This window comes from Mastigoproctus giganteus, chromosome 7 (assembly GCF_048544385.1).
Source record: "Mastigoproctus giganteus isolate SK-2022 chromosome 7, ASM4854438v1, whole genome shotgun sequence".
Lineage (NCBI taxonomy): Eukaryota > Metazoa > Arthropoda > Arachnida > Uropygi > Thelyphonidae > Mastigoproctus > Mastigoproctus giganteus.
Genome location: NC_143581.1, coordinates 42,599,700 through 42,620,758, shown reverse-complemented (window position 1 = coordinate 42,620,758; position 21,059 = coordinate 42,599,700). Strand labels below are relative to the sequence as shown.

At 38.2% G+C, this 21,059-nt stretch overlaps 1 protein-coding gene across 1 annotated transcript in view; it reads right to left on the bottom strand.

The window, feature by feature from the left end:
- Positions 1–21,059, bottom strand: part of LOC150082848 (aurora kinase C-like) — a 72,863-nt gene that overhangs the window by 34,069 nt on the left and 17,735 nt on the right. Inside the window, exon 3 of the mRNA XM_090378296.1 lies at positions 17,234–17,316. Within this exon, the coding sequence (XP_090234422.1) occupies positions 17,234–17,316 (83 nt within the window). The remainder of the gene's footprint in view (positions 1–17,233; positions 17,317–21,059) is intronic.

Genomic DNA, 21,059 nt, shown 5'->3' with positions numbered 1-21,059 from the left:
GTCCCAAGAATTTTGTGCTTGACACTACTGGAATAGCATTTTGTCCGAGCATTAATTCAGGTTCAGGATGAAGATTACGCTTACGACAAAAATGTACGCAAACGGTCTTCTCCGGCGAGAACCTGAAGCCATTAGCAAGCGCCCAGGAATTGAGTCGATCAACGGCTTTCTGCAGTTGTCTTTCAATAACCCTCATGTTGCATGACTGACAAAAAATGCTGAAGTCATCAACATAGAGGGCACTGTTTACAGTTGGAAGTTGTTCTGTGATGGAGTTTATTTTGATGGCGAAAAGCGTGACACTTAAAACTGATCCTTGTGGTACTCCCTCCTCTTGGCTAAAGGAACGAGAGAGTGAGGATCCCACACGAACTTGGAAAGACGATTGGCTAAAAAGTTTTGAATAAACACAGGAAGATGCCCTCTAAGGCCTAGGCTGTGCAAATCTTTTAATATGCCAAATCTCCAAGCTGTGTCATACGCTTTCTCCATGTCAAAGAACACCGACACCAAGTGTTCGCGTTTTAGGAAAGCATCCCGGACGGATGCTTCCAATCTAATAAGATGGTCCAAAGTGGACCGGTTTCTTCGGAAGCCGCACTGGATGCTGGAGAGAAGGTCATTTGATTCTAAATACCATATCAAACGAGAATTGACCATTCTCTCCAGGATTTTGCACAGACAGCTAGTCAGAGCAATAGGACGGTAATTGGTGGTGACTTTTGGATCCTTTCCTGGCTTAGGAAAGGCAAGAACGATTGCCTTTCGCCAGGAGTCCGGAAACTGCCCTTCAGTAAAGATTCTGTTATACAGAAGGAGCAGACAATCCATAGATTTTGGTGAAAGATGTTTAATCATTTCATAATGGATGCCATCTGGTCCAGCGGCACTTGCTTTGGAAAGAGCGAGGGCTCTTTTGAGTTCCTGAATAGTGAAATCCCCGTTGTAGGGATAGAGGCTCTTAGATTTAAAGCTAAGTGCCTGTTTTTCAATTTTATATTTCAAGACCAGGAACTCTGGGGAATACGAAGATGTTGCAGAGATGTTAGAGAATGTTTCCCCAAGACAGTTAGCTATTGCAGTTGGATCTGCAATAGCACATCCATTATAATCTAGGATTGAAGAAGGGTGGGATGTATATTTTCCCTTCATTTTCCGGATTTTATCCCAGACTACCTTAGAGTTGGTAGACTGGTTAATAGATGATGTAAAACGGATCCACGATTCCTTTTGACTCTGACGGCGGATATATCGTGCTTTGGCTCGTGCACGTTTAAAGGCTATAAGGTTGGTCGTGGTAGGATATCGGCGGAATATCCTCCATGCTTTGTTTTGAGCCTTTTTTGCTGCCGTGCATTGTGAATTCCACCAAGGTTTAGGAAATGGTGGAAACCGGGCAGATGTTTTTGGAACAGCATTCGCAGCTGCTTGGACAATATTTTCTGTGATGTACTTAACTGCATCATTGATAGACTCTTCACTGACTGTGCTAAGATCAAAATTTGCCTGATGTTGGAAGGCAGTCCAGTCAGCCTGATTAATCTTCCACCGTGGTAACCTAAAAGGAAGACATGGTCTCCCACTGTGTAACAAGGTTATCACGGGGAAGTGATCGCTTCCGTATGGATTCTCCTCCACTTCCCAAGTGAGTGAAGGGAGCAGAGAAGGGGAGCAGATAGAGAGATCAATGGCAGAAAAAGTACGGGTAGGCATGTGGAAGGTGTTTGTTCCAGTATTTAGAAGGGAAAGGTCATTGTCATTGAGCATACGCTCTATGAGTCGTCCCCTTCCGTTGATGTTAGCACTACCCCACAGGGTGTTATGTCCATTCATATCCCCGAGAAGTAAGAAAGGGGGAGGCAACTGCGTTAGAAGATCATCAAGGTCTTCCTGGGAGATGTCAGTCCCAGGTGGCAAATAGATAGAGCAGACAGTTAATAAAAATCCCACCGTAAGGCGAATTGCAACAGCTTCTATGCTAGTTGTAATTAGCAAGGGCTGCACTGGGGTCTGGTTACCCACAAGGATAGCCACTCCCCCATGTACAGAGCCATCCGCAATTCTATCCTTACGAAAAATGGTGGTGTTATGCATCGTGGGATCGTCATTTGCCTTTAGATATGTCTCCTGCAAGCAAAAGCAAACTGGCTTGTGCTTTTGCAGGAGGGCCTTGATGTCATCGATATTTTGCCGGAATCCACGACAATTCCATTGTAGGAATTTAGCCATTATTTTGGCTTGGTGGGTCCATCAGGCGGCTTCCGAGGTGCTGAGGGCTTACTTTTATCAGTCTTGGATTTATCTTTTTTGGGGAAGAATGGACGCTGTCCCGTGTCCATTTCTTCCTCCGCAAAGAGTTCCAAGACTGAATCTTCGGGTACCTCCTTCTGCTCAACATCCATCTTATCTTGGGTACTAGGGGGGACTTCCCCTTTCTTATTCTTTTCTTTCATAGTTACCTTTGTTACTTGTGGAGCGTTAGGAGGTACCGATATAGGAGTGGCAGCTGATTGGTCCTTCTGTGCAGGTTTTTGAGAACTTAGAAGATATCGCGCGATGGGAGTGAAAGACTCCTTTGGAGGAATGGTCATGTCCGTCTGAGTTCCGATGGAACATCTCCCTGCTACCTTCTGGGCGTAGGTAGGTTTCTTGATATTCAGGGGTTTGACCGATTTCCTTGCCTCCTGGTATGATATATTTAGCTCTGCCTTCAGCCGTTGAATTTCTTTTTCTTCTTTCCACCTCTGGCATGCTCGTGAATAGGCCGGGTGTTCGCCTTCACAGTTAATACAGGTGGGTTTGCGGCTGAACATGCTGTTGTTTCGTGGTCCTTTGCACCGCATCGAGCGCATGCAAGGACTCCACGGCAGGCCATTTGAGAATGTCCATACTTCTGGCATTTAAAACACCGTAAAGGGTTCGGAACGTATGAACGCACTGAACAGTTGATGTATCCAGCTTTAATCTCGTCAGGAGGTTTAGGAGAGTTAAAAGTCAGGATAACGCTCCTGGTTTTAACAATTTTTCCATCCCTTCGCGCAGTAATTCTCTTGACGGCAATGACTCCCTGTGGTTTTAATTCGGAGCAGATTTCCTCCTCGGTTACGTCGAGAAGGTCCCACTCCGAAATGACACCTCTCGATGAATTGAGTGTTCTGTGTGGTGTCACTGTTATAGGGATTCCTCCAATTGATGTTGTTCGGAGGAGATGTTCAGATTGCCTGTCATTTTTAGTTTCAATTAAAAGGTCTCCAGAACAGAGCCTCTTAACTGATTTGGGAGAACCTGCTAACCCATCTAACCCTTTTTGAATAAAAAAGGGCGACATTTTACCAATCGGTGTCTCATTGGTAGAATGCATGATTAAGAACCTTGGGACTGGCCCTGATGGTAATTCGGTTCGCTGCCTCTTTTTAGCAATAATGCTATCTGCTTCATTGTCTAAATTTTCAGATAGGAACCGGGTTGGGGCCCCTGAAGGAGTAAGTTTATCAAGATTCATAGAGATTTTTTATTTATTCAGTGCCCGGGCTCCCCACCCACCACGGAGCCCAAAGGGACGCCCACTACCCGGCATGCAATAAATGCGCTCGGGAGTGGGACGCCAGGGCTACCCAGACACTATACCCGCACCGCCGCCAGCCTGAATCCTGTCCCTCGGAACATGAGGGTAGGGGCGTGGCATTGACATGGTTGACCCTCGCAGGCGAGCCTACTAGCCGATTGATCCTAGCCAGGCCTTCCAGGACCACCCGTCTTGTCGAAGCAGGGGCCAAAGTGGTGTATTGAAGCTGGGCCCCTCAACCACCAGGATCCCCCTTTCCGAATTTCCACGGGTCACAGCGCACGGCAAACACGCCGGATTCCATTGATGTAAGCCTGGAACCTGGGCTGTGGGCGTTGGATCCCAGTGACGCTAGTCTGGAAGTCCAGCAGCGTCACTGGGAGGTCCCCTCACCACGTACAGGTGCCCACGTCGAGGGGCTATTACTATGCAAATACCATGGTAATAATCTGATTTACATGGCAGTTGTTGTTGTTATTTGATTTTTAAGAGCATTAGCAACTAAGGCCATATTGCTCTGGGGATATGCGGTGGTCATTCCCTGACCTTTCCGCATCCTCAGTATTTTATTATTATTATTAAATCCGTTTATTAATAGCAAGTGATTGCTTTTACCCCTTTTACACAGCCAACCTGCTAGAAGGGTGTACAAAAATGCAAGAGTGGCAATTTTTACAATGCAATATTTACAAATCATGTTTACAATATTTACAGAAGTGCGAATCATTTACAGTATTATTTACAGAATGTAATTATCGGCAACTTTAGAAGAGGAAATTATTCACAGTACCATTTAAAAGTAGATGTCCAACAGCTATTTTATATTTTGGTCATTCCTTCCTATTCAAGCTTCTTCTTCATACTTCTATAGTTCAAGCAAGCTGTAAGCTTCAGAGAGGCTCTTCACTCTGTACTGCTTGCCTTCACAGTATTTCACAGGATCTATTGCCAATGTATTGAAAAGGGGGACTGCGTTGTTCGGAAAGAAGTTCTTCAGCCAGCACAGGTTGGATAGTGTAGAATGCAATGGTAAGTAGGGATTGTCATTACTGTGTCCAGCACGTGGAGTAGCGATAACTCCGTGAAGACTGGGGGCGTCAATCACACCAGTTAGCATCTGAGACAGAAGAAGAATATTCCTGGATGCAATGTGAACTCTCCAGGGAGTGATATTTAAATTGGCATATAAAACAACCCTGGAGATGGTGAATGCGCTGCCCGTGACTGTTCATCCATCGCATTACCCAGTACTCGACTGCCAGGAATCTGTTTATGTATGAGGTCGGTGCAGAAGACCAGATTGGTTATGCATATAGTGCGATTGGTTGTAGGCACCGCTGGATGTATCCTCCGACTACATCGAAGTGGAGTAACCCCGTCAGCTCTTGTCAAATTGCCCACATCGCCGAAAAAGTCTTAGTTTTCATGGTCGAAAAATGGTTTTACATTTGGTGGTCACGGGTTCGAACCCTGGTCTAATCAAGAAGCATGTGCTACGCACTGCTGCTCCTGCCCACCTGGCTACGGAGGCGTCTTACATGGCAGACCAAGGATACTCCTGGTCTGCCTTGGGAAGTAAATAATAAGTGAGATATTGGTCTTATAAAATAATATTTTGTTTTGGTTATTTGGGCAAAAATGTACAAATTTGTAATAAACAAAGATGCTACTTACATGTGCTTTACCTAAATGTATTAAGATTTGCAACCCTCATGATGGCAGTTGTTTGTTCCAGATATTATAAAGTCTTGCAAGCAATAGTTAACTAGTTCACTTACAGTCTGGTAGAGAGGATAGTAATGAGCATATGAACTGTTGAAATGCCATAACAAAAATAAAAGTATATATGACTTGGTTTTTTTTATTTAATTTTTTGACAGATGCAGATAAAAGTACTTCCTTATATGATTTAGCCATTTGAATACTAATTAACACAACAATAAAAATAAACTTACCATATATTTCATTATATAAGTTGTCTTGTATTTTTTGCCTTAAAATTTTGCTGAACCACATATTCACAGTATAAGTCAACCCTCTCCCTTTTTACATTTTATTTCATCTTTTTCATCTCAGGTAATGGTATATTACTGTAAAACCTGCATTGAGAACCGTTGTAGTCCTTTTAATTGAATTACTTCAGTTCTTTTAAATTTTATAGTGTGATTTATAACATTACACAAACTGTAAAGAAAACACTATATAACTATGGGGGATTGATTCTGTAACCAAGCCATTCCTTTTTTGCCAGCTTAATACTGTACTGTGAATTGGTTTCTCTGTAAACAGTGCCTCAATACAGAAGCATGTTCACTATAAGAAATTAACAATCTCAAAAGTTCATTTTGTGAACTCTTGACGAATCTGTGGAATTTGTAGTTATTTCATTTTATTCTGACAAAGCAGATGAAAAAAATTATTGGGTTTTAAAAAAGGTGAGCAGCAGTGCATATATTTGTGTAAAAAAAAAATATATAAATATATATATATAATAAACTGCAAATATATTATTACTACTGCATGTGCCTTTAGTTCAAGCTTAGAATTTTATACCTGGAATACAAATTGATCTTAAAATTTTCCTTCCACATCATTCGATTAATTAGGTCATTATGTGTGTGTGTAGTAAGTTATTCAGCAGATACATCACTGTGCAGCCTTGTGCCTGTCCTGCCTGGCGGCACAAATTAAAATGATGCTAAGTTGAGTGATTTTAAGGTTTCTAAACAGAATGGGGAATTGAGTTCTAATTGGCACTGAATCTGACTGGCCACTGCTACTAGCCACTGATGTGGAGGAGGGCCAAGTAGTGACATCTTGTGGCAGCTGTCACTATATGCCCCAACCCACCCAAGTCTGACAGTTTTTTGACCCACCTAACACTGCCTTGAAAGCATCAGCAAATATTCTTGCACTCCTATTTAAGTGCATATCATCCCTGTAAAAACAGTATCCCCTGTTAACAAGCATAGACCATGCTGAGAAAAATTATATCCCACGAGCCTTACGCACACTCTCAGATCGGCCGGTGTGAGACTCATTAGTACCAAAGTATACAGCAATATCACCTTTTGTGCCCTCAAAAGATAACTGTTCTAAAATATCAAAATAGCATTAATTTTTGTTCCTGGCAGACATACCCTGGTCCACTTATTCCATTATAATTATTTGTTAAAATATCGAATGACCAATAAATCCTCACTATAAATGACGATTACCGGATAAGTTGAAAATAAAAGTTACCATTAATGTCCACCTCACAATACAATGAAACTTATTGATTCCAAGAAAGAACTTATTATATACTATCAGAGAATATTATTATTATTATTAGCTATATGGTGTAAGGAAGCCTGAGGCTTATGCTGCACCAGCCAAAAAAAAAAAAAAAAAAAAAAAAAAAAAAATTCCCAAGTTACCCTGAGAGAGTGTGTGTGAGAGAGAGAGAGAGAGAGAGAGAGAGAAAGGAATCACCAAGAAAGAGAAGAATGATGATATCTGGCTCAGGACCCTGGGTGTGCCAAGCCCATACTCACCAGATGTGGGCCCCCATATCTTAATTTTCCCTGCCAGACATAGGATGTGGTTGGCTCCCCTATTTGACCGACCACCAGAAAGAACTAGGACGGATTTATTCATATGATGAAATGCTATGATGTTTTAGCAAAGTAAACTTAGTTCAACAATGTTAATATCACAGATGGTAAAAATCAGGATCATAAGATGTTTTTTTTTTAAAATTATAATCAAGCCAATGAAGGCAAGCATCCATCCAGGATTTTTCTGAGGAGGGCAATAAGTCGAGGATTAGACCCACATCTTGACAGAAAAAAATTAAGTTTTTTTTCTGTTCTGCCATTTTGATCAAGTCTCTTGAGAGGAAGTAGTAAAACCTGACAGTGCCCATCCATATACCATTAGCCAACATATAGTAAAACCCTAAACTGCTTTCTTTATTTATTTTTTCCTAACTGAGAATGTAATAGTATAATTCCACTTTTCAGGATGGCTTTGAAATCATTTTGTGAAAGAAGTAAAACCATCCAAAAATAAAAAGTAAGTGCAAATGACAGCACTATGGCATTGTTAGACAATGCACTTGCACATCCTTCTGAATAAATTTTATCAAGAGACAGTGGCAATATTAAGTTCTTTTTCATCTTTCAATACCACAGTCCAAATGCAATGAATGGATCTGAGAATACACCAATAGCAAAAGTACCATACTGCCACATCTGCTACTATACTGCAAAAGTAACATAACTTTGCTGCATAACTGCAAAAGTACCATACTGCCACATTGACTGCAGAGAACCTTCAAGTTCTCTGCAGTCCATGAGCCAATCTCAGTTAGGGAGTCTGATGGCTATTATGATATAAAAAGGTTACAGAGCACATTAGAGAAAAATTAAAGAGCACAAAGGGGAGGAAGATTCAAAAATATTGCAAGGAGACCCAGAATTTATAATTTAACTCTATTGAACATTTGTATGTAAGGAAATAACTGGAGATAATTTGGTTTTCTTGACAATTCTAACAGCAAGCAGAACACAATAGGAGAAAAGATGGTGGTTAGTATTAAAACATAAGTGATATAAGTTAATGTAGGCTCCACCCAAGATTGTTCTTTGGGGTAGGGGCAGGGCACAAAAAACTCTTGGGACAATAAACAGACTCTTGCAAAGTTTCTCCTTATCATAAATAGGAAATGCTTTGCAACATTTCCAATTTGGCCAACAATTCATTGTTTTCTATCAATTGCAGTAATGGTTAAAAGTCAATTTTTGATAGCAAAATGAAAGAACACACCTTTGGAGTATAGAATGTTAGCTGGAAAATCAGATCACTGATCATTAAATTTTTCATTTTGACAGGATCTCTCAAACACCTGCTGCTAGCTAACTCCTCCAAAAGCAATTTGGAGTGAACAGTACTGTTCTTGGGGGGGAGTGAAACAGTGGGAGAGGATATCAAAACACAGAATGCTACAAAAAAACATACACTGGGTGAACTGAGGTATAGTGGAAGGCAACTATTAGTAAGGCAAATTATGCAAGGAAGCAAACTGATTTTTTTTTTTTTTTTTTTTTGCTGATATGGCATCAGCAAAAAAAAAAAAAAAAAAAACGAAACCTATAAAACCATCCACATCTAATATTGCCTCTAATAATTTGTATGCTCCTTCCTTAAATTTATTTAAACCATCCATCACTTCCATAGCACCAAACAGAAGGTTTTGCCAACAGTCACTCTCTGGCTGAAAGAAAATTTTCACATCCACCCACCCTACAACCATTCTTGAAAAAGGTTGGTTTTTTTTTTATTTGATATATAGATTAAATTTTAATTATTAAAAGTGGTATATTTATCGAAATTTTTGAGCAAGGACATACTTATGAAATAATCTTGGGGGAGGGGTATTACCTCTATTACTCATGACCATTTGTGAGCTGCTTCACAATACAAAGTGAACGTTGCTTTTATGTGCAAACTTAGGTTAGCCATTATAGAAAAACAGAATGATGCATTTGTGCTACCCGACAATAAACTTTAGTCGAACTTGATTATAACGAGTCAAGGGACCAACAAAATTTCCTCGTTATAACCATTACTCCCTATATCAGTGGAGTTAAATCTGCTTCCTATTTTTTTTAATTCTCAATAACTTGATAAAAAGATAGATTCAAAAAATAAAAGAAACATTGGAGAGAAAAAAATAATATTAGTATATACCTACATATTATTTGTATTAATATGCTTGTATTCAGTTTTCAATCGATCCAGCCAACCATTGTTACATACAAAATTGTAGAGTCCAAATTGTTTAGCAAATTTTTCTGCCAAAGCGTTCAAGATTGGACTGTCTATTGAAAATTCAGCACTTCTTTGTGTAGTGAACCATTGAAGCAATGCTTCATCAGCCTTTGTAACCTCCACTCTCTAAATTTTTTTTTTTTTTCAGTTGTTCTTTTCCAGTGCTGATATGTAAATATGTTTATTCTTCTACAATGTTGATATTGTTGAAGAGGACAAAGAAACCTTTTTACACACTTCATTTTTTGCACCACGTTCTAACTCACGAATAATTTCGACTTTTTTGCGAATCGAGAGAGACTTTCTTTTGTTAGTAGACATGTTTCCAAAGGAAGGGTTCGTTTCTAACGGACTTTGCTTTAAATACGGACTTTGCATACAAAGGTCTTAGAAGTCCCAAAATGCATACAAAGTTCTTAGAAGTTCCAAAAGAAATTTATGGTTCAGTGAATACAAGACAAGTTTGAAAACTATATACAATGATGGTACATAAAAAGACTATATACAATGATGGTACATAAAGATTATATACAATGATGGTACATAAAGATTATATACAATGATGGTACATAAAGACTATATACAATGATGATACATAAAAGACTATATACAATGATGGTACATAAATAAATACTGGGCTTCAGAGTCCAGTAGACTGATCAATACATCAGGTAAGAGTAATCCAAAGAAACAGTCTAGCATTTTACTGAACCTCAGGAGCAAGAATTCTTTTCCTCCATTTAAACAATTTCTCTGCATAGGTGGAGAAGGCAGTATAATATTCAGAACAGTTAATCAATCTTGGCAGTTCAGAGCAGTCAAATATATTTGTGAGAAGTTGAAAGTCCAGTCTTAAATCATTGTACAGGGGACAATGAAAGACGAATGCTCAACAGTTTCTTGAGCACCACAACTACAGAGAGGAGTGTTACTTAATCCTAGTGAGAACAATTTAAAGTTAAGACTTCCATGACCGGTATATAAAAACGTAATGTATAAACCAGGATTGAACCCGTCCATTTTCTTGTCGTAATCAACAACCTCGGGAAAAAACTTAAAGGTCGCCTTACCCGAAGTAGAGGTAGACAAGGTATTTTGCCACGCTCTACAACATTCATTTCTCATTCTTTTAATGTCTACATTTTCTTGCAAGTCAGTATTATATGTTATACCATTTACAATCGCAGGAACACTTTTTCTTCTACAATATAAAAGATAGCATAACATTACTTCATATTGGATTGGCAGTCGATGACTGAGGACCTGAAGAGCAGCTGTAGAGACAGTTCGACAAGCTCTGCTTACAGCAAGAAGAAAGAATCTTTGTGCTTGGGTAAGATTTTTTTTGAACAAGGGAGTTACCGATTCTGTATCCCCAGGCCCCAGCCACATAACACACAATTGGTATAAATATACAATAGTAGTATAATTTAATGGAAGATTTCTTTACACCAAAAGTACTCCTGGTAATCTTAATAATTTTATAGGTCATAGCTTTTATTTTCTGAAGTACATATTTTGCATGGTAATTAAAATAAATTCCTAAGTATTTATGCTGCCGAGTACTCCTAATCATTTCTCCATTCAACTTAATAACAGGTGGTCTATTCACATCAAGAGAGCCCTTCAGCAACATTTGTTTTGTTTTATTAGTCGAGATTTGAAGTTTATGTGTTTGACACAAGATATTCAAGTCCTCTAGAACTTCATTTGCTCTGCACTCTAGCTCCCGGTGGGAATTACCAAAAATCAGAATAGCAAGGTCGTCTGCGTAAGCTATCTGAAGGATGTTGTCTTGATCAACCGAGAGCCACCCATCAAGGACCATGTTCCAGCACACAGGGCCAAGAACAGAACCCTGAGGGCAGCCCTAGAAACAGATCTGGAGACAGAGCAGAATCCTGAGGAAACTGATGCTGCGAGAATCAAAGTAATTCAAAAGGAGATGGTAAATAGGAGCAGAGACCCCCGCCTCTCTGGACCTCGCCAGGACACTTGGCCACTTAACAGTGTCAAATGGCCCTTGGAAATCAACAAAGAGACCGAGAACATATTTAGAATTGGAATTTTGAACAGAACTCAAAACCTGACAAATAGCATCAACAGAAGACCTTCCACATGTAAAGCCAAATTGAAGTGGGGAACTTAGGTTTCTGTCTAAATAGTAATTTAGAAGACAAGAAACAGTTTTTCCAAGACTTTGCCAAGGATGGGCAGCAGTGCAATGGGCCTGTAAAAGGTCGGATCATTGGAGGGTTTGTCAAAGGACTTAAGCAGAAGTTTAAGTCTAGCCTGTTTCCAAGCCAGCGGGAATAATCCTGAAGACAGACAAGCATTTCAAAAGATTTAATATAATTAATGGACAATTTTTCCAAACTCTTAAGTACAGAAACTTCAAGGAGATCCTGTCCAGGACATTTACCATCCCTTAAGGTTGAGATAGCAGATATCCGTAAAAGGAGCTTTGGTTCGGGGGCCTTGGCAAGATAAATGATCTAATCTTGTAGTTTGGATGGTGTTTTCACAAGAGGCGGTGTCCTCGTGGAGCAAGCCGTCCAAGATAGCATTTATGGACAAACCATAAATCCAGGGTTTCGTTACCATTTACAATAATAGAAGAAAGAACATCGCCAGGATGAACCTTGTTAGTAACAAGTTTGTAGAGTAATCCCCACGGATCTTCATTTATGTTATGCTGAACAAACCTTGCCCAGGCAAGTTTCTTCTCTTGGAAAATGGTATTGAAATAACTCTTATTGGATTTATACAACTCACCAAGTCTGTCAATCTCATCTCTGAGCCTGTTAGCTCTCTGAAAATTACGAGCATTTTGTAAGTTTCTTCTGAGAATTGTGAGATTTGGGGGTTCAACCCTGAAACATTTTTCATTTTTTTCTTTTTTAGAGTGGACTCACAGACGGTGATTACAATCTCTTGAACCCTAGAAACCTGCATATCAGCAGGAAGCAAGCCAAGTTGGACGATTATTTCTTCTGAAATAAGCTCATGAACCTTTACATCAAAGATATTCCAATCAATGTGTTTTGTCTTAAACCGCGGGAAGTCACAACAGCACCTGATAACCCTAGGATTGTTGCTTAGACTGATCATAAAAGTGATGACATTGTGGTCGCTCAAGCACCGCAAAGTATGGCTAAGCCAGTTGGAAATACCATAACCAAGAGTAGAGTTTGAAAGGGTAATGTCAATATAAGACTGACCCAGAGAAGAAACAAAAGTAGGCAGACGGCCTGGGGTGTTCCACAGAGTGAGGTTATTGGACTGAATAAGCTCCTCCAAAAGCTCACCTTTAGAGTCTGTAGTAGGGCTATTCCAAAGCTGGGAGTGAGCATTAGCATCCATCATAAAAATGACGGGAAAACCAGATAAACGGATCAAAACATCTTCCATGTAATTTAGAAATGGTTCTATGGCCTGCCCAGCCTGACTACATTGAGCGTACAGAGAAACCACATAATTTTTTTCCAAAACAGACTTCCAAGCATGCACATGCGGCATGTGTGGTGCAAAGACTAGAAATTTTTGTTACAGTAATGAGGGGGTCAGCAACCACCAGGGCGGCCCAAACCCTGGTGGCATTACCCTGGTCACCGACCATAACAGGGTTTGAAGAAATAATGCGACAGCTGAGAGGGAGGCCCTTGACCACACCCTTATAAGAATACATTTCTTGTAACCCTAAAAGTTGAAATTTGTGTTGGACCATTAACTTAGAAAGATCACTTAAAACCGATAAAGATCGTTGACAATTTAACTGTAAAGTATATACACAAGACATTCCAGAGTTAGGTAAAGTCGGTCCGAATTTTTGTTGCCTCTTGGGCTTTCACAAATTCAGGGCACTTAACGTCCTTGAAGGAATGGTCCACATTCCTCTTCTTAAGCCGACAATTTGGGCAAACAACAGGTTCCTCCATTTTAGGAGGGTCTTGAATTTGATGACCCAGGTCATCGCAATGTCTGCAGGTTGGTTTGGTTTTTTTTTTTTTTTTTTAAGGAGCATTAGCAACTAAGGCCATATTGCTCCGGGATATGCAGTGGTCATTCCCTGACCTTTCCGCATCCTCCGTATTTGGTGGTGACGGGCTCGAACCTCGGTTTAATCAAGAAGCATGTGCTATGCACTGCTGCTCCTTCCCACCTTGCTACGGAGGCGCCCCTGTCTGCAGGTAAACTCTGGTGGCAGTTTTTAGCCGAGTGTCCGTAGCTAAGACATTTAAAACAGCGTGATGCTGTGAAAAAAATCATTCATACCATGGACAGACCATCCGACAAAAACCTTGCAATTTGAAGCCAAAAACACTTTCCTAATTTTATTTGGGATCTCAAGAACCCAATGTTGATTGTTTTTGTTCCGAGACCTGATTTTAAAACGAAGCTGAACAGACTCAAAATCTTCCTGGGAAATCCCATGATCCACAAGGTTTTTATTGAATAAGTCCTCCAGAAAATCAGAGTCATTGACATCTTTAGGTATGTCATATATTTTGACAGTTGGATTTAATTTTTTAAGGGAATCCACAGAAAATTAACTCCTTAAACTTAGGGCAGGATTTAAGTTTATTTAGATCCTTGCTGTTGTCAGTTTCGATTAGAACTCCCTTTTCTCTTATTTTTCTTATTGATTTAATCTTTAATTTTTTAAATTCATGTTTAAGACTTTTAGAAATTTCAGCTTTAACTTCCTCACTAGTTTTACAATTACTATCTGCATTTGCTTTAACTATGAGTACATTCTTTGTTTGAACATCCGGTAAGTTAACAATACTCTGAGATTGTTTTCCAGCACCTAAGGCAACCACACCCGCATAGGTGGGAGCCGAAACGGTTGGCAAGACATTTTGTTGTTTCCTCTCAACTTTAAGATCATTTAATTTTGTTCTCAACTTTCCAGTCTCTATAGTTAGATCTATCACTAATCTTTCCATATTGTTCCAATTTTTGGACATCTCAACAAACATAAGAGGTTTCACAATAGAGCCCTCTATAAAAACATCAAGCATGCTTCATGCTTTTAATCCAAAAAGATAGTCAAGAATAGCTGCACTACCAGTTTGTTCACAATCTTGAGAATCATTAAACGTATGAGTAGAATTTAAAGGTCCTTTTATAGGGGGAAATTTGTCTTCCAGTGTTTTTTCCATCATAGCTAGAGGTTCCTTGAAACTGGTGTCTGGAACTTCAGAGAAAGTCAATTCACCAGACAACTCAGCTATTGAAGCACTATAATCTGCCATTTTGGATGACAGAAATTTGTATGGGGGAGGGCCGTCAAAGCTTTCCAGGAACACGAAGCCGCCTTTTCCATTAGGCACTGTGCAAGGGCTTTGTGACTAACGCTGTATGTCACTTCACCCTACGGTGGGACGTCACTTTAAGAGACTTCACCTGAGGGGGGGGGGATTATCACTCCTCTCTGACCTTGACTGGGGCTGCAATTCAGTAGGCAGAAATCTGAACTGCTGAAAATGATGATCTTCCACTGCAGAACTTGCCTGGTTCGATTAAACTTACACACAATTTGAAAGCGTTAGAATAAACGGATCCAGGAGATACTCACCGTGGGAGAGGTAGAACCATTTGGCCATTGCACGGTAACATGTGAGAACCTTTAAACATCCTTATACTAGGAAAATCGAATGACAATCAGGAGCACTTAAAACAACCGCTTAATCGTGTCTGCGCCACCTACCGATCTTCAGTGAATACAAGACAATCTGTAAATAGAGTAATGCAACAAGCGGAATGCCAATGCACTATTGTATAGCCACTGTTCTCGAAAGGACAAGGTTGTAAACCAGCCACTAATCCGATGCAAGTGGTCACAAAAGCTAAGTCGCCCTTTTCATTTTTGTCTGTTCCAAGAATTGGGTTATTTCGACTACCTGAGCAATTAAGAATGTTTGCATAGTTAACAAAATTTGTAAGGTATAACCGTGTAGTATGCTCGTTATAACAGTGAGTGATTGTATGGGAATACAAGTAAATATAAAAATCATTATGACTTTTTGCTCATTACAGCTGTGATCTCGTTATTTCCATGCTCATTATAACCAAGTTCAACTGTATTAACAAATTATGATCATTTTATATGAAGGGCATAGCTATTCATTCTATACATATCATCGAGCAAATTAAGTTTTGTATTAAATGCATCAATCTCATATTGTGGAAGCACTCTACCACAAGTTGCTTTTGTATTGCACTACTCTAAATAAAAGTGGAGAAACATTGCTCTTTTATTTGAAGTGTGCCATTACCCACACACATTGATTTTAATCCTTTTTTTTTTTTTTTTTTTTGCAATCTCATCCCCAGTGAACAGCCAGGCAGAATGACCTAACGATGAGAAATATCCACAATATGTGAGATTAGTATTAATAATGGCCACATGGTGCAAGTAAGCCTATGGCTTAAGCTGCACCAGTCAAAAATAAATAAAATAATAAAATATAAATAAATAACATTAATAATAAAATAAAAAACAAATAAAATAAAATGATAAGAATAAAATGATAATAAGAAGGGGAAAAAATAATAATTAATAAATAAGAGAAAAGTAAATGGACAACCTAAGCGTTTCCCTCCTCCCGTAGCTAATTATCCAGCTGACCTCTGAATTTCCCCACACTGAGCCTCTACCACCCCCCATGTAGGCAACTTATTCCAGCAATTTAAAACTCGCTGGCTAAAATAAAACTTCCTGCAATCCAGTCTAAACATCTCCCCCCCCCCAACTTGAAATTATGGCTCCTTGTTCTAGAATAATTTATAACCGTGAAAATTTCGTCCTCATTCATTTTGCTTATGCCTCTCAGAGCCTTAAACACCTCAATCAAGTCTCCTCTAAGGTGCCAAGTCTCCAAGCTCTGCAACTCACATATTCAAAATCTTTCCTCATATGGATGCCCTTTTGCCAATCTCACCAGGCGAGTTACCGTTTCTGGAACCTTTCAAGAAGCACAATGTCTTTCTTTAGTTGCGGTCTCCATACCTGAACACAGTATTCCAAGTGTGGTCTAACAATAGCCTTATAATGCAAGAGTGCAAGTAAATAAAATGAAGTCAAAGGGGATTATGGCTAAAGCCTTATGATACATGAGCTATATAACATCATTGTACACCAAAGGCATAGTCTAATTCTGTATGTAGTGCTTAGTGCATTGATCTTGTATTGTAGAGGCACTCTGTCACGAGTTGCTACAATATAAGATCAATTGCGCTACAGTAAATAAAGCTCAAGTCTTCACTGTTCCTACCTGCCCACTGATGAGATCCTGGAAAGGATTAAAATATGGGTATAATAACACTCTAAATAAAACAACAATATCCTTCCCCACCAGTTCATTTTATTTAGAGTAGTGCAATACTAGAGCAACCATGGTGGAGCACCTCTACAATATAAGATCAATGCATTAAGGAGCAAACTTAGTTGCTCAATGCAACATACAGAATGAGGCTATACCCTTCATATACAATGACATTAAATAGCTCTCACAGCATAAGGCTTTAACCATAAACCCCTTTAACAACAAATTATGATCATTCATTTTTTTTGAACAGCCTTCATAAATGAGAAATTTGTACTCATTAAACCAACATTTCACAAAATGGGCAATGTAAATCAATATCTGAAATCCATTTTATATTGTAAACCAGGTTTAAGTGTCATACAATCTCGGTTTGCAATAGATAAAACCAAATAAAAGTATAAATGTGTTTGGGTCATTTACAAGTATGTACAAACAGAATATTTATGAGAGAAATGTACTGCTATCTGTAAACCATAAAGAATATTAACTATGCTATATATATATTTTTTAATATACTTACTTTTTTTCTTCTTTACTTCCCAAACTGTTGCTGACATTTATTACTTCATTTTTTTCCTTTAAAACAGACCTTACTCTGCTTTCCTATATAAAAAAATAGATATAACTGAAAATTTTGAAGTAGTAAAAACTGATATTTTTTAAAGAGTCCATACATGCACACATTCAAGATTTAGGAGTGATCAAATTGGGGATTATTTTTATTTTCAATAGCAACTAACATGAAATGAATTTTTATTATATATTTGTAATATTAAATTACATAGTTTAGAATACTAAACTAAACAAGTTACTTAACATATGCAGTGCATTAGTAAACAGTAATAATTCACGATTTATAACAAAATTAGTCAACCCATCAACATGAAAATTTGTTACACAGATTCCTAAAATATTCTGAGTAAGCACTGAAATTTCGAAATGGTTCAGAGCTCAGTCTCAAACTTATAGTAATATTTCTGTAGGCGCAACTGGGGAGGGAATGCTATGAAATTGTAATTGAACTTAGAATCATCCCAGGGGCCAACAGAACATAAGGTTAAAAATTTGGTGGCAATCTGTATTTTTGTAGATTGCCACCTCGATTAATGTGATAACATACTTTCATTTATGTCAATTTTTGTGGAGAAGGGTGAAAAATTCAAACAAGGGCTTTGAAATCATAACTGGACCTGAAATTTTTCCAAGGACCAACAGAACATAAGTTGAAAATTTGGCCTCGGCATGAATAATAGAATACATGAAATATACTTTCATTTTAGTGAATAAATAATTTCTGTGGTCAGGGGTATAATCTTAAAAGCTTTCCACGAACCAAAGAAACATACTGAAAATGTGATAAACATACTTCCATTAAAAGTTTGGTAATGTATGCAATGCATTACATTTCAGGTGCATTCTAATATTTTCCTTAAGATTAATTATTTTTTCTATGATTAAGCAATATAAAAAAGTAAATATAGTTATCTTATCAATTACTAAGATTATAACCTTATAGAACACTTAATATAAAAAGCAGTGCAGTGTATTCCTTCAATACACTTAAGCAGATTAAATAAAATTTCAAGTGGGTATTCATACTAGTTGCCTTTCTGTCATTACATAAATTTATATTAATAAAAATTAAAATACACCCTCCAAAAAAGGACCCGGACACATTGCTTTCATGTTTATTTCACTGCCACTGACTTCAATAGCAAGTCTGTCCCATTTTGGCTGCTTTGATATATTCCACCTTCTCGAGTAGGCCAACAAACAATAGATTGCAGTAGGTATAACCCCCTATTCCCCCTTCAGAACATACATACTGATATGGGTAAATACAAGGTGTGGCTATTAAATAACAAAATGTGCATGCAGCCACTACTTACCAAGCACTACCTGTGAAACAAAGGCATGGCAGATGACCTTAAACCTTTCCCTAGTTGTCTGCCAAGTCATTCTCCAACACACTTATTTACTTTGCAGTGAGACAGGTTACAGGTTTCTTTCTTTTAAGACAGACAAAAGTTTGCCAGAAAAATGACAGACAAAATAATCAAACAACGAATCAACCTCATATTTTCAATAAAACTAAATAGTATTAGTAACGGCCGCATGGTGCAAGAAAGCCTATGGCTTATGCTGCACCAGCCAAAAAAAAAAAAAAATCCGAACAAAACAATGATAAAAACAAAAAATAAATAAATAAATAACTAAATAATAATAATTAATAAATAAAAAAATAAAATAAAAAGGAAATTAAACCTATCATCCTATGCGCTTCCCTCACCCGAAAGTACTATCCAGATGACCTTTCAATTTCCCCAAACTGTCGGCCTCTACCACCCATGAAGGCAACTTATTCCAGTAATTTATAACTCGCTGGCTAAAATAAAACTTCCTGCAGTCCAATCTAAACATTTCCCCCCATAACTTGAATTTATGTCCCCTAGTTCTAGCATCATAAATAAAACACCAATTAAAAGTTATGAGTTGTTACATCAAGTTTAAGGAGAAGATACTATGTTGAGCTTATGTGTTTGAATGGCATAAAGGGTTTTTGGGAAGAGAGAGAGAGAGAAGAATGTGAAAGATGAATGACCAGGCCGTTCGGTGTCCATAAAAAGTGATGAAAATGTGAACAGAGTAAGGACACTGATTACAAGTGATCTTCCTTTAAGCATTAGAATGGTTGCATCGGAACTCAATATGGACAAAAAAACTTAGACAAATTTTCAGTTAAAATTTGTCTAACAGTTTTTTTGTCCATATTGAGTAACATGAGAAAAGTGTGTGCCAAGATGGTGCACAAAAAATTTTGAATGAAGATCAAAGAATGAGAACACTCCAAGTTTGTGAAGATGTTTCGGAAAAAGCTGAAGAAAATCCACACTTGCTGAATACTGTAATTACTCACAATGAAAGTTGTCTGTTCCAGTAAGACCCAGAAACTAAGGTCAGTAAATGCAATGGAAGGCAAAACAATCCCCAGGCTAAAAAAAAGCAAGAATGCCAAAATCAAAAATGAAAACCATGCTCCTTGTTTTCGACATTAAAGGAATTATTATGGCTGAATACATCCTACCAAATCAGGTTGTCAATAAAACATACTACATTGAAGTTCTGACAATGCTGTGTCAAAAAATTCAAAGGAAGAGACCTGAATGTGGAAGGATGGGTTGGATGCTCCATCAAGACAATGCTCCAGTACACAGTGCTCTCTCTGTTTGCCAATTTCTGACCAAAACAAAAATCTCTAATTGTGAACATGCACCCAAGACAATTTGAAGAGGATAACTTGTATGGTAAGAAATATTTCTTCTTTTTTTTTTTTTTATTGCAACAGCCTCATTAGTTAACAGTTATCATTTAATTAATATTTAATTTAATATTATTTAATTTAATTATATTATTTCATTTAATACCATGTGTGTATATAATGATATACAAGGTGTGTCAATAAACTTCCCAGACTGGTGCAATAAAAAAGAACACAAAGTGAAGAGTTAAAAAATGGCAGCGTTCTCCTCAGAAAACTTTGCCAGCCAGGTGGGGACGTGTAATACTTTGCAATACTATAAAATTCTGTTATTTATAAATGTGACAAGTAACCCAGAGCAAAAATTAATTGCATAATTTAACATTATATGCTCCTAATGATCTCGATTGCATAGTATGTTCGAATTCATTGAGATCAGTGAGCAGTACCATATGGTACTGCGAGAATCGCTTAAATTTACCGGGCGGTGCGCCCATTCAATAGTTCCTGGGGAGAACACCGAATGGGTTTAATTTTCATGAAAGTAATCACCACCTAACTGAATGCACTTATTTCACTGTTCTGAAAGTTTCTGAAATGAGTCAATGAAGGCATTCAAAGAGAGCATTCAGTTCAGTCCAGTAGTTGTTTTTGTTTGTATCCTGAACATCCTGAAATCTCTTTCCTTTGATGGCAGTTTTCATCTTGGGAAAGAGGAAGAAGTACACTGGTGTTAGACTGGGAAGTAGAGTGGATGTTTGATCTGTATAATGCCATGTTTTGTCAGAAATATCTTCACAATAAGTGGGGAATGGGTGGAGCCATTGTCATGCAACAAGAACCAGTTGTCTTTCTTTTGAAATAGCAGACTTACTCGGGGAAATGTGCTTCAATAGTCTTTGAAGCACCTGCAAGACTATTGAAGCACCTGCATGTAGAACACAGTATTGTCTCCCCCCCCCTTCAGATATACAAATTCCTTGGGAATCACATCCTCTGTTAAAAAACATTATCATCATCTTCTGGACCATGAACTTCTGTAAATGAAACTTTTTGTGCCTTAATGATGATTTTGAAGTTCACTGAA